Source organism: Procambarus clarkii, chromosome 23 (genome assembly GCF_040958095.1).
Source record: "Procambarus clarkii isolate CNS0578487 chromosome 23, FALCON_Pclarkii_2.0, whole genome shotgun sequence".
NCBI classification, from domain to species: domain Eukaryota; kingdom Metazoa; phylum Arthropoda; class Malacostraca; order Decapoda; family Cambaridae; genus Procambarus; species Procambarus clarkii.
This window is the reverse complement of record NC_091172.1, coordinates 33,408,489-33,423,574: the sequence shown is the minus strand read 5'-3', so window position 1 is coordinate 33,423,574 and position 15,086 is coordinate 33,408,489. Positions and strand designations below refer to the sequence as shown.

General features: G+C 43.9%; 1 protein-coding gene across 7 annotated transcripts in view; it reads right to left on the bottom strand.

The window, feature by feature from the left end:
• LOC123763900 (recQ-like DNA helicase BLM) overlaps positions 1-10,036 on the bottom strand; it is a 134,690-nt gene extending 124,654 nt beyond the window's left edge. For 4 of the 7 annotated variants that reach the window (XM_069330137.1, XM_069330141.1, XM_069330140.1 and 1 more), the window contains exons 1-2: positions 9,903-10,036; positions 4,558-4,717 (exon numbers count right to left, since the gene is read on the bottom strand). In XM_069330137.1, coding sequence (XP_069186238.1) covers positions 4,558-4,703 — 146 coding nt within the window. In that variant the 5' untranslated portion in view covers positions 4,704-4,717; positions 9,903-10,036. Of the gene's footprint in view, positions 1-4,557; positions 4,718-4,907; positions 5,015-9,863 lie in introns of those variants that run through there. The other 3 variants (XM_069330138.1, XM_069330139.1, XM_069330143.1) reach the window with 3 other exon arrangements.
• Between the last annotated feature and the right edge of the window lie 5,050 nt (positions 10,037-15,086).

Sequence of the window (15,086 nt, the reverse complement as noted above, 5' to 3'; positions counted from 1 at the left end):
GTACTCACCCAGAAAATGGCATTTCATTACATTCAATGCTGGTTTTCCAGGGGGAAGGGGGGGGCTCCTTCGGCTCCCCGGAGCTACTTCACCAAAGACGAAAATGAAAGGGACTCACCCAGGAGGCAGTCGGTGCTCATATCTCAACTCTAAGTCGAGACAACAGGCTGCAACCGCCAGCCAAAAGCGACACAGGCACGGCTAGGCCCAGGAACATTCACAATGTAGCGTGCAGCCAGGACCCTGTTCGACCGCCAAAAACCGTGCCCGAATGTCAGCCCATAACATGTTACTGAAGACGGCAGCAAGCGCAGCAAACTTACAAACATCATGGGCACGAGAAGAGATCGCTTGCTGGCAAGATCAAAGAACCCTGTGGACGACCTGAGAAGCCCTGAACCCAATGAACAGGGAAGAAGGGAAACTGAATCAACCCAAAGCACGTCAACGGCCACAGAGGTCATGGCGTGATAAGAACGGCGAAGGGCCACAACCAGACACAACACATGATGCACCACCAGCATGACCAACCAAACATCAGCAACCCAAGGACCCCTCCAGAAAGCAGTCATCTCATTCTTCGCCAAAAAAGAAAGACTGCTGCAAACGAACAAACCTATCACCACGACCAAAAGAGCAGAAACCCCTGCGCCGGAAGAGAGTATGAAGCTCCCCAACACGACCCATAGAGGCCAATGCCAACAAGAAAAGAGCTTTGGAAAAACAATCCTGAACCGAAGAGACCACAACAAACCGAGGCGAAGACAGAAACAAGAGCACCCTGTCCATAGAACAGGACAGCTCAGGCAGTGCATGAGCAGACCGGAGGCGAACAATGTCCGAGACAGCCCGCGAAATGGTGCAGAAGAAACATCAAAACTGAAAGCAATCCGTAGCGGCTCTGCCAGCGCCGCACGAGACAAGGCAACAGTATGTGTCAAGATGACGGTTCCAAACCTCCACGAGAGAAGGACAAAGCCACATCAACAAAAAGCACAGGATACCTACGAAGAGACAAAAAGAAAAGGAAGGACCGCCAGGAAAACCCCATGCCGCTGCCAAGACGAAGCATGCAGATGGGACACCAGCAACGAAGTCACCTGATCACCAACAGATGGCGACAGATTCGAGTCAAAATTACCAGAATGAAGACTCGAGGAGAAGACCGAACCAGTCACGTTATGAACCGGACCGATCACATGAAAGAGGTGGAGCCGTGGGAAAACCCCTGGGTTCGTACACTGAGCAAGCAGCGCTTGAAACCAAGGCTGGCAAGGAACCAGAAGGAACATCCACCATGGAACCAGGAACCCAAACCCAGCGAGCCGGGAAGAACCAACCCAGCGAACCGGGAAGAACTAACCCAGGCGACACGCCCCATCCTAGAGGAACTTTCCCGGGACCCATAAATGACCAACAAGGCCAATAACGGATGACAACGAGAAGAAGCGGCATGTAGAAAGAGCCGAACCGCAGACTCCACAAACAGCAAGAACAAAATGGTGACGAAAACCTAAGAGAGAGGGCCCAGGCAGAGGCCAACGAGGAAGCGAACACCACGAGCCGACACACGAGACATGAAACGAAAAACAGCGACACCACAACCAACAGGAGCAGCGCAACCAGCTCCAGCAGGGCAGAACGATGTACGCGTCACTGAGTAATAGACGAGGGGAGCTTCCCAGAACATGTACCACACTAAATAAAAAATGTACTGTCCAGAAAAGGAACAAAAGAAAAGGCCGTAGCCAGGGCCGGAATCCTAGCGCCCCCTGTCCCAACGAAAAGGAACTGAAGGGGCAGGAGTAGGGGATTGGAATTCTACATCCACCAGCAGACACTGCAACACAGAAGCTGGTAGGGACATACAAGAAGATGAAAGAACTCAGTACTATAACTGAACACTGGGGCTGTCCAATCTAAGGGAAATGAGCATGAACACAGTCCAATCTAGCACTAACACTAGGATAGCCAATAAGTACATACGAAGATACACAACAATGTGTAGTATAAAGATAGGAAATATGGAAACATATTTCCATATAATGAAAAGACCCTAAATATAGTCCAAGCACCGGTAGCTCGGGACAAGAGTATAATCAAGATGACGAGCTAACAAGACTTAGGAAGTAAGTAGTAATGGAAAATACACGATCAAGTATATATACAGACACTCCAATGTATATATAAGGGTGAAGCCAGGCACTGAACGACCTTCAATGAATGAGCGTCCAGATAGCATTGACTGAATCAATAAATGAGTGTCCAGATAGCATTACAAACAATACCCAACACTCATCCAAAAATCGAGAACCAGCGCCTGGCTGACAGTGTCGCTGGACCGTATAATCTCTCCTGTAGAGCGTAGATACTATTGTGTCATGACACAGCTGAGCCGTGCAATATTCTGGGAGCATCGCTAGTGGATTATGTCCAAAGTTGCGTGCACAGTAAGAGAAGATGTGGTGTAGTGTAGAGGTGGAGGCAGCGCCACTCCGAGCCACCCCACACCCATAAGCAGAGAAAATAACTAAGTGTTTTTCTCATATAAAATCCAGAGCTCTCCCCAGTATCTGGGGGGCTATGACTGGAGAGATAAGATGAGCAAGAGCGGTATACAACCCGTGATAAAGGACGCAGAACACCAACACATGTTTACACCATCCATAAACAAAACGAGCACCCTTGGCCCATGTGTCTGAGGTCCGAGCTGCACCGCCCCTCTTTTGGGGAGGATGCCCACAAGGTTTATTAATGATTAATAGTAATGTCGAGATAAAGTACGGAGAGAAGATGTGATTACAAAATAATGAGATAAAAGATCGAAAGATGACAAGTAGGACGTAAGAGGACCAACAAGTCCGATAAAAGACTGGAGGTAAGCCTCGCCGGAAGTCGACAGACGTTCCAATAATATTGTAAGTATCGAAGATTTTCATGAACCTTCGAGAACCGTGAGACTCGAGCACAAAATCACGGAGGCTCATATGGGCCCATTGGCATCCGTGACCAATGGTCGTGCAGGGATCCCAATACGATTTGAACATGATTGTGACATGATGTAGAAGAATACATGTCCAAAATAAAAAGGTTGAGAAAGCAGTTAAAATTATCCACAGGAAGGACGGAACCGACAGACCCGAAGGGACATAGAACCGTAACCGGGGAGGGGCCGACGTCCAAACTAACTCGTATGCAGGGGGGGGGGGAAGGATAACCCCACTCCTTGTAACCGAAAGAGGGTTGCTCAGAGGGTTGGAAAACCCAGGTGGGGTCCAACAGGGCCCAAGGCCCCCAAGTCAACTCCTCCCCAACCCCAGGAACCTCCACATCAGGCCCCGGGGCCGAGTCATCCTCCAACGCCCCGGCATCACAAGAAAAAACCAGGGCAGCTGGAAAAGCAGGAAGAGAAGGGGGGCCCATTGGTCAGACCCCGGTGCTATGGCTGGAGGAACGACTCGAATGCCTCCATCGCCATCCTGGAAGGGGCAACCCCCGAAACCGCCCTGAGTCTCAGAAACCTCTAAACCCTGCCCCGACCCTGAAGTCTTCAGACACTCAGAAACTAGCTGCGCAGTACCCCTGCACCCTTACCAGTGCAAAACTACCACTTACCCCAAAGTAGACAAGGGTGGAAATCACCCAAAATATTCGAGGCAGTCAATCACCGAGCAGCAAAAGACCAACAGAGGTAGACCCAAGGTGACTTGTGGAAGATAACCCCAAGCTCCAAGGGCAGTACTTACAGGGCACTCAGGGAAGGTGACCCTAAGCACATGCAGCCCAAGTACCTGTGAATAATACTTCCAGCTCGCACACCACCATAAGAGCAGCACTGAACAAAAGTACAGCACAACACAAGAGTCTGGAGCTGGAGCAATACGACCATGCCGTATAGCATCATCCAAAGAACTAGGGTGTGGCTCACCGGTGCTGGGGTTTGGGGTTCCCCGTTCCCCCTCCCGGGGAGGGGTGAGCTGCGAGGGGTGAGCTGCGCAGACATGCAGCATGGCTCATATGACATGCTCATTTGCTCATTTTCATTTGGGGAGCTCTGTCCACTCGTTTGTCTATTTTCATTGTTTTTAACCAAAATAGGGGTTTGTTTTGGGGCGCTTACCTTTCTGGGTGCCTGTCCCAGTCGATGGCAGATATAAAATGCTCCAAACCACATGTACTGTACACTTCTATAGGCCATTGCCCCTCGTGCCTCTCTGAGGGGGGCCAGATTCTGATTCGAGGTCCCTGGTAGGCCTAGAACTCCACCCACGTCGACTGAGGCCAAATTATAAAGAGATGCATATCAGCCTGGATAGCTCCAGGGAGCCAAAGGGCTCCCCCCAGAAAATCCAGTAGTGTCAAAACCACTGGAAACTAAGAAATACTCAGGACAAAGTAAATAAATATGGAACAATACAAGCATAGGTCTACTGATGCAACCCAAACTAGGTAATTATAAATACTGTACAGTTAAATAATCACACAAAAAATCTACCCATTTTGATATATAACAAGCAAAAATTTAAATAAATAATAAAGCTCTCAACGATAACTAACACTTTAGCAATGGGCTTGGAAATCTTCTTAGCTTGTGGAATGGCAGGGGCTATGTTTTTGGACACTGCTGGTGAATTAAAAAAATCAACCATACTTCGTTGGCGAAGTACACGGCTTTTGCCACCACGCCGACCCAACTTGGACATCTTAACTCTTACATCTGTAACAATTAAAATTACAATTATAAATATTTGCAAAGGAAAATAATTAACTAATGGATTTCTAGGAATATTAATTAAATCAAACAATGCATAAAAATGCATGACTTAATTCTTTAAATAGAACAGAAATATAGAACATGTAATAAAATTGGCAAATAAATAAATGAATATTGAACACATTATACTCACAGGCAAAAATATATAAAATTAATACAGTACTGCAGAATTAATTTTTAGAAACATGCATAGATGCATGTACTGTATATACAGACAAGCAGATACATTGCCCATTTCTGAAACGGAGAAAGGGATGGTAGCGTAGCGGTGATTGAGATTTTTGGGCCCGGAAAATAGACCCCGTAGCGGTGATTGCGATTTTTTGGGCCAGTCACTGATACACTGAAGGGGATTCCAGGTAAACTCTACATACAATTTTTGTTCGTTTTCAAGATCGTGCATTTTTCAAAGACCATTTTCGGATAAAACGATCTTAGAAGTTTGTTAAGAGTTCTTATGAGAAAAATAATTTCATAGAAGATTGTTAAAAGTTCTTATAGGGAAAATTAAAAATTTTTCAGTTCAGTTTTAGGAAAATATTTCAGAGATCATTTTATCATAGAAGTTTATTTACGAGTTTATGACCGAAATTTAGAAAAAAGACCATTTCCAGAGAACATGTTCATAGAAGTTTTGTTAAGGAAAACAGACATCTTAGCAGTAAGTTTTAGTTTTATATCCATTTACTGCTGTTTCACCTGTAAAAGACCAAAAATTATTCAGAGACCATTTTCAGACCAATTTTCATCAGAGTCCAGTTTATACCCAAAAATATTCAGTCCCATAGAGATCGAAAATTCGTCAGAGACCAGTTGCAGACCGAAATAAAACAAGAGTTCAACTGAAAGACCGAAATTTAACAGAGACCCATAAACTACGAAAATTAGCCAGAGTCCAGTTTGACCCTGAAAATTAGTCAGACTCCAGTAAAGACCAAAATTTGACAGAGTTTGGAGGCCCCCACCAAGGGCTCTCCTGGAGGAAGCGATTCTGCATGTCATGAGGGATACAATTCTATCCTTCGATTCAGCACCCTACAGACAAGTAAGGGGACGGCAATTGGAGCATCAAGTAGTGTGGCCAGAGTGGAAATCTTTGTTCACACGGCCTTTGAGCACCAGCGAGCACTCCGCCCAGATAAACCAGACAGTGTACTTCCGTTATATTGATGATATTTTCGGTATAATGACTGGACCAGACACACTCCTCCAGTCCTTCTACGCCTGGACAAATACAGCCCACGAAAATCTGAAGTTCACCTTGGAGCAGAGTAAAACAGAGATAAACTTCCTAGATACGACAGTGTTCATTGACAGTGAGGACAGGCTCCTTCACATGGGGGCCTACTACAAGCCCATGAACCTGCACACGTATCTACGATACGACTCCAGTCACCCCTCCTCCTTGAAGAACTCCCTACCCCACTCCTTAGGTCTACGTTTGAAGAGGGCCTACTACAAGCCCACGAACCTGCACACGTATCTACGATACGACTCCAGTCACCCCTCCTCCTTGAAGAACTCCCTACCTTACCTTACCTTGAGGTAACCTCGAGGTGTTTCCGGGGCTCAGCGTCCCCGCGGCCCAGGTCGTCGACCAGGCCTCCTGGTTGCTGGACTGATCAACCATGGCTGTTAGATGCAGGCTGCTCGCAGCCTGACGTATGAGTCACAGCCTGGTTGATCAGGTATCCTTTGGAGGTGCTTATCCAGTTCTCTCTTGACAGAGTACCTGTTGCACCTCTGCTTTTAGAGGTGTGTTTGTTGCGTTTGTTGCACCCTACTCCTTAGGTCTACGTTTGAAGAGGATAAACAGCCTTGAAGACACACTTGCTACTCAACTTCTAGACCTCTGGGATATGTTCTCAGCCAGAAGATACACAGAACGAGTAATAGCAACGGCTAAAAACAAACTAGACCTGAAGACGAGGTCAGAGCTCCTCATACAGGCCCTTCCAGACCCTCAGTCGAGATGGATCCTTCCATCGCTGTATTTTTTTTTTTTTTTTTTTTTTTTAAGATATATACAAGAGTTGTTACATTCTTGTACAGCCACTAGTACGAGTAGCGTTTCGGGCAGGTCCCTGGAATACGATCCCCTGCCGCGAAGAATCGTTTTTTCATCCAAGTACACATTTTACTGTTGCGTTAAACAGAGGCTACAGTTAAGGAATTGTGCCCAGTAAATCCTCCCCGGCCAGGATACGAACCCATGACATAGCGCTCGCGGAACGCCAGGCGAGTGTCTTACCACTACACCACGGAGACTGTAAACGGCCTAGCAAGCCCTCTCCATAATGCCCTAACTGACATCTGGACCTATCTGAGAAACACCTATAGGGACCACCCTTCTTGGCCTAGGTTTGCCCAATCACCGCCAATGCTGGCCTAGAGACGAGGAAAGTCACTTAAGGATCATCTAGTACACTCCTCCCTCCACAGGATACACTCCCTTTAACCAAACCTGACACAGACCGATGGTGCAGGAGAATACCCCCTGGTTCCCTGGGTTGGGGCCACGAGGTTGAGAGGGCCCCACAACATAATACCTGAATACCCTTCAGGAACTTAAATAAGGAGGCTTTTAGATCACAATATAGACGGCCTATGTGAAGCTAGTTTTAGAGTATGCCGCCCCATCATGAAACCCCCATCTAAAATACACATAAGGAAGCTTGAAAGGGTGCAGAAATATGCAATGAGACTCGCCCTTGAGTTGCAAGGGATGAGGTATGAAGAGCAACTGAAGGAACTAAACCTGACAACGCTGGAGGAAGAGGAGGGAGAGAGGGAACACGATACAAATGTATAAAATACTTAGTGGAACTGGCAAGGTGGAAAAAGAGGAAATGTTAACAATGGATACTAATAGAACAAGGGAGCACAGATGGACGCTTGAGACTCAGATACAGTATGTCACAGAGATGTTAGATGTTAAAAAGTTTTCTTTAGCATAAGGGTAATGAGTAAATGGAATGACCTAAAGGAGCAGGTTGTAGAGGCAAACTCAATTCACAATTTTTAAAGCACAGGATGATAGGGGAACAGGTCAGGACTCATTGCATTAGACAACCAGTGGCTAAAAAAGCAAGGTCAGAGCTAGGGCTTGATCCTGCAGGCACAAATAATGAGTACAGGCAAGCTACTCGCATCACAGCGTTATGTGACAAAGAGTGCTGGGAAGACGGGACACCACGAGCATAGCTCTCAGCCTGTAACTACACTTAGGTAATTAGGTAATTACAGGCAAGCTACTCGCATCACCTGCTTGATGGGGTTCTGAGACTTCTTCTACTCCCCAAACCCAGCCCAAGGCCAGGCTTGACATGTGAGTGTTTGGTCCACCAGGCTGTTGTTTGGAGCAGCCCACATCCTCGAATCACAGGCAAACTACTCACATCACAGGCAAGCTACTCACATCACAGGCAAGCTACTCACATCACAGGCAAGCTACTCACATCACAGGCAAGCTACTCGCATCACAGGCATAAATGCCATGTTATGGAATGTGGAATAGGAGAACATAGACCCCACACAACCTATATATTATGTGAGAAATCTTTAAAGAATTCTGATAAAGAAAGACATCTAGGGGTGGTTCTAGATAGAAAACTATCCCATGAGGACCACATGAAGAATATTGTGCGAGGAGCCTATGCCAAGCTTTCTAACTTCAGAATTGCTTTTAAATACATGGATGGCAATATACTAAAGAAATTGTTCACGACTTTTGTTAGGCCAAAACTAGAATATGCAGCGATTGTGTGGTGCCCATATCATAAGAAGCACATCAACAAACTAAGGTGCAAAGACATGCTACTAAGTGGCTCCCAGAACTGAAGGGCAAGAGCTATGAGGAGAGGTTACAGGCATTAAATATGCCAAAACTAGAAGACAGAAGAAAAAGAGGCTGATATGAATACTACATACAAAATAGTAACAGGAATTGATAAAATCGATAGGGAAGATTTCCTGAGACCTGGAACATTAAGAACAAGAGGTCATAGATTTAAACTAGCTAAACACAGATGCCGAAGAAATATAAGAAAATTCACTTTCGCAAACAGAGTGGTAGACGGTTGGAAGAAGTTAGGTGAGAAGGTGGTGGAGGCCAAGACCGTCAGTAGTTTCAAAGCGTTATATGACAAAGAGTGCTGGGAAGACAGGACACCACGAGCGTAGCTCTCATCCTGTAACTACACTTAAGTAATTACACTTAGGTAATTACAGGCAAGCTACTCACATCACAGGCAAGCTACTCACATCACAGGCAAGTTACTCACATCACAGGCAAGCTACTCACATCATAGTCAAGTTACTCACATCACAGTCAAGTTACTCACATCACAGGCAAGCTACTCGCATCACAGGCAAGCTACTCACATCGCAGGCAAGCTACTCACATCACAGGCAAGCTACTCACATCACAGGCAAGTTACTCACATCACAGTCAAGTTACTCACATCACAGGCAAGCTACTCACATCACAGGCAAGCTACTCACATCACAGGCAAGCTACTCACATCACAGGCAAGCTACTCACATCACAGGCAAGCTACTCACATCACAGGCAAGCTACTCACATCACAGGCAAGCTACTCACATCACAGGCAAGTTACTCACATCACAGTCAAGTTACTCACATCACAGGCAAGCTACTCACATCACAGGCAAGCTACCGCTACTCACATCACAGGCAAGCTACTCACATCACAGGCAAGCTACTCACATCACAGGCAAGCTACTCACATCACAGGCAAGCTACTCACATCACAGGCAAGCTACTCACATCACAGGCAAGCTACTCACATCACAGGCAAGTTACTCACATCACAGTCAAGTTACTCACATCACAGGCAAGCTACTCACATCACAGGCAAGCTACTCACATCACAGGCAAGCTACTCACATCACAGGCAAGCTACTCACATCACAGGCAAGCTACTCACATCACAGGCAAGCTACTCACATCACAGGCAAGCTACTCACATCACAGGCAAGCTACTCACATCACAGGCAAGCTACTCACATCACAGGCAAGCTACTCACATCACAGGCAAGATACTCACATCACAGGCAAGTTACTTACATCACAGGCAAGTTACATCATGGACAAGAAGCTACTCACATCACAGGGAACACATCGGAGGTTGCCTAGACGTAAACAAACCCTGCGCTCAAATAGGCGCCAGACAACTGTGTTGCTTTCAAAACAAATTACGACCGCACAATATTTTTTCTAATTTTGTTATTTATTTTTTTATTTGTTTATTTTATTTAATTATTCATATATACAAGAGTTCTTGCATTCTTGTACAGCAACTAGCACACATAGTGTTTCGGGCAGCCTAAGTTTAATACAAATGCAAAATGACTGCTTGTATCTGTTCATTATCCGCCCAACGTTCCGTCACCCAGGATGAACAAGAACAGCAAAAACTGCTTGACTCTATAGTTGTGTCGTCCCATGATATTCCAGTGGAAAGCGAAGGTGAAAAGTGTATTGAAATAGTTCAGGATCTCTTAAAAAAAGAATTGCAGTTCGCTCTAAACAAAACAGACATTATTGCTGCCTACAGAGTAAGCAAAAAGAATCCATCAGGGGTCCGCCTAATTACCACAAGCTACCACAAGCTACACAAGCTTCATAAAGCTTCCTGGTAATACGTTAGTAATGAATAAATATGATATGTTAGGTTAGGCTGACCTAACCTAACCTAACTTAACCAAACCAAACCTAACCTAACCTAGCCTAACCGATGCTTGGATCGTCGACTTGATTTGGCGTCACCAGCTCTTTATTTTCGTCTAATTTCTTTATAAAAAGATACTTTTTCAGATTAAAATTATGTTTTTTCGTGTTGTACATTCATCACCAACATTATAATGAGTAAATATATTATATTTATTCATTACTAACGTATTGCCAGGAAGCTTTGTGAAGCTTATGTAGCTTGTGGTAGCTTGTGGTAATTAGACAGACCGTCCATCAGGACAAAACCAGCGGAAAATTCGCCTGAAGCTGGCTTCCCAGTCCATGAAATCGCATCTTGTCCGGACAGCGGCATCCCAACGACAGGGAATCTATATCATATCAGCACTCATATCAATGAGTGCTTGACTACGACACGGGGCCCGCGGGTCGCTACCGCCAGAAACTTTTGGGCATATCGCCCAATAGATCTTTTCCCGTATTGAAGACATTGCCTAATTTCTTGACCCGTTCTGCCATCTTAAGGACGGTTGGGCAAGCTTCTCAGGAATATCTGAGACCCGCTGCCACAATAACCGATCGAATGATTTTACAGTCTCCGTGGTGTAGTGGTAAGACACTCGCCTGGCGTTCCGCGAGCGCTATGTCATGGGTTCGTATCCTGGCCGGGGAGGATTTACTGGGCGCAATTCCTTAACTGTAGCCTCTGTTTAACGCAACAGTAAAATGTGTACTTGGATGAAAAATGGTCACTGCTTGCATCACAAGCGGGGATGTTTCTGGCGGGGGAGAAAGAAACAATTGCGCAGCGCGTCCCGCGGCGTTGCGCGGGCAGTTTGGGGCCGTATAAATACGGGCGCACAATGGGGATCCGCCTCACTCCGCCTGCCCTCGCCGCTGCCCTCGCAAAACCCCACCCTCCCCCCCTTTGCAAGCGGCTGCTTTTGTACCCCCGTCATGCTTTGCACAGTTGTCCCGATTGTCTCCCCACTGCATGTGGGAAGGGGGGTGCAGCGCCGGTCCCCAAGTGTCCCGCTGTCCGCAGCTAATACTTTGCCCAGTCTAGGTGCTAGTAAGCCCTACTTGTAGTCACACCCCCTTCTCCTTATCCATTAGGTCTTTTACGGCCTCTTGGCCGGGTACATTACGTGTTATGTGGTCTCTCACTTATTAGTTATTCTTTGTGTCCTGCCTGTTATATCCTAGTGTTATATAATTACTACACATTTGCACTCGGCCTTAATTCTAGTACCAGTTAACCTTTAGGTTTCTGCAGAATTAGTTTCCATGTCACTATAGGCTAAGGTCTCATACTTAGATTCTTCGCGGCGGGGGATCGTATTCCAGGGACCATAGGATTAAGGACTTGCCCGAAACGCTACGCGTACTAGTGGCTGTACAAGAATGTAACAACTCTTGTATATATCTCAAAAAAAAAAAAAAAAAAAAAAAAAAATGCTTGACTAGAAAAAGACAGCAACTCCTCTACCGCCTGCGTCAAATCAATTATAAAACGCTGAACTGTAATGCCAATCCTGACCTCAAAAGCTTCGTTGAAGGTTGTAACAGAACCCATGAGCACCACACCAGAAACAAATACCGTTTTGATATTCCAAGAGTACGACTTAATCAAACTAGAAATGCTCTACAAATCAAGGGACCCAGAATGTGGAATGACCTTCCCAACCATGTTAAAGACTGTACCTCTCTCAACCAGTTTAAGATAAAAACGAAGCACTACCTAATAAATTCCCTGTAACCTATACCTTACCCCTTTATTGTCAACCCATGTCTGTTTTTTGTTTTTTATCAACGCTGTTTGTCGACCTAATTGTATTTGTGCTGCTTTTTCAGCCATGTTCCCCCCCTTTTTTATCTCTATTTTTATTTGTTCTCAACACATTTTATTCTTTATACTCAATTAGTATTAAGCTTTAGTTATTAATGTTTTTCCTGCCCGAAACACTTTGCGTAATAGTGGCTTCAGGCATTGTATGTACTAGCTCTATCTATAAATCTTTCATTTTTGTAAAATCTCTTGTATGTATGTACCTACCTGAATAAACATTTATTTATTTATTTATTTATTTGAATAAGGGTACCGAGTGATGTCTGGGGCCAGAGTTAGATATTATCCTAATAGCAGCTTTGTATTGAATAATTAGAGGACGTAAATGATTTTGAGTAGTAGAACCCCAAGCATAAATACCATAGTTGAGATATGGATAGATGAGGGAGTAATAGAGCGTCACCAGGGCAGGGCGGGGTACATAATATCTGATCATAGAAAGAATGCCAACAGTTTTTGAAACTTTTTTTTTATATATTTAGAATGTGTCCCTGGAAATTCAGCTTGTGGTCAATGAGAATGCTAAGGAATTTGCCATCTACTTTGTTATGTAACGTACGTTTATGTTATGTTGTTGGGTTGATTATATACACAGTGTTTAGTGAGTTTCATATTTATTTAGTAGTCCTGGATACAGTAGTGTCGTAGACGTTGAGGCGAAGCCTGGTGCAGAGCAGAGAGCTGAGTGAGGCCGGAGTCGTGGAGCTCTATGTGGGAGAGCGTGGCGGCTCGATTGAGAATTGTGAGTGTCTGAACTCGGGGAGCGAGAGCATGGCGGCTCGATGCAGTCGTAGTCTGCTGTCTGCTCTGTGTCGAAGCTGTAGCGTCTTGGGTCGATTAGGACTGTACACACCGAGTGCTACATTGTTGACTGTGGAAATTGAACTGTCTTCTATTCATCAAATCGTTGCTTATATGGTGATTACACCTCAGCTTCCTCCAACAAGGTGAGAAGAGTATTACCTGTAATTGGGGAAAGGATTGTAGCTTCTGTAATTAGTTATGCTATTAAGATAATGAGATAATGGAGCGAGTATAAGATTAACTGGCTACAGAGCGAGTATAAGATTAACTCGCTACAGTTACAAATTTGGGTATTGTTAATCCGGAGATTTATTTGATTTGAGGATTTATTGCCAAACAAAATATAGAAAGTTTAGTCAATATTGAGGGTGAGTTTGTTGGCAGTTAGCCAGTGATGGACTTTATTTAGCTCAGTATTCACTGTGACATTCAGAGCAAGGGGGTCAGATCAGGACTGGAGTAAATGAATGTTGTGTCGTCAGCAAATAGAATTGGTTTGAGATATTTATCTTTAAATCAAACAGAATGTTTGTACTGTAACTCTGCAACTATGTATGTACTGTTCCTAAATTATTATTATTATTATTATTATTATTATTATTATTATTATTATTATTATTATTATTATTATTATTATTATTACCATCATCATAAGATGAAAACTAAGTACTACCTAATTAACTAAATGTAACGTACCTCTTACCCCTAACTGTCAGCCCATGTCTTACTATTTTTAAACAATGCTGTTTGTTGACCAACTTGTATATTGGCTATTTTCTACCATGTTCCCCCCTTTTTTTATCTTTTATTTTTTTTGTTTCAACGCAATTTATACTTTAAGCTCAATTACTATTACGTTTTAGGCCAAGGGCCAGAAATAATCACTGATTTTCTCAGCAAAAGCGGTGAAATTCTGCGAAGAAGAAAATGTATTACCATGAGTTGGAGACTAACCGACTAAGTAGCGCGCGCGCGCACCGAGCAGGGTACTTAAATGCGAGACGCGGATTCTGGGCCCGCTTGCTCGCCTCCGCCTCGCCTGTTACACTACAAAACGCCCACCCTCCTCCCGGGTATCCCTGCCATCCCCGGTTTTACTCTCCAAGGGATGACGTTAAAGCAGTTTGCTGGGGACACTTGTTCCATCTTGCAATGAATGTGTTACCTTGTGGGTGCTCCGTCGGAACCCCCAAAGTGATAAGCCAAGAATACGAGATCTCTCTTCATTGTATTTGATTTAATCATTATAACGGCTATCCAATAATTTTATTTCTGTATAATAATTTATGGTCATTCACTAATCATTATTAGTCACCATAATTAATTCCTCTTTAATCATCTATTTATTAGTTATAATGAGCTACTAGGCTTCTTCATTAAGGTTTATCAATTATTAAATCATTAATTATGACTATTATTAATTAATTATTTGTTTTAAATAATTAATTATTATTATTATTATAAAATAAACAAGTCCCCCACTCAGTGAGCATTTTCTTCCAACCGCAGAAAGTCTTTTTTTTCCAACACCTTTCCCAAAACGCCATACGTACTAGTGGCTTTAGGTATTGTATGTACTAGTTCTATCTATAAATCCAACATTATGTTAGTAACAAATCCTCTATGTATATACTTTTACCTGAATAAACATTTAATTTGATTTGATATGAAACTCACTAAACACTGTGTATCTAATCTACCCAACAACTAAAATAACTGTACGTTACAACAATATTAATTTATATTTGAGAAAATTCCTATTGTGGATGAACAGCATGTTAAAATTGATCAATGCGTTTTTGGGGTCGACCGCTGGATGGAATGGAATTTGTCTATGGACGGTTTAAAATTATACATAGAACTTTAATATATAATAATATTAATTTATATATGTAAACAAAATTTTGTTAATAAACAATTCGTTAAATTCATGAGCACGTCTTGGT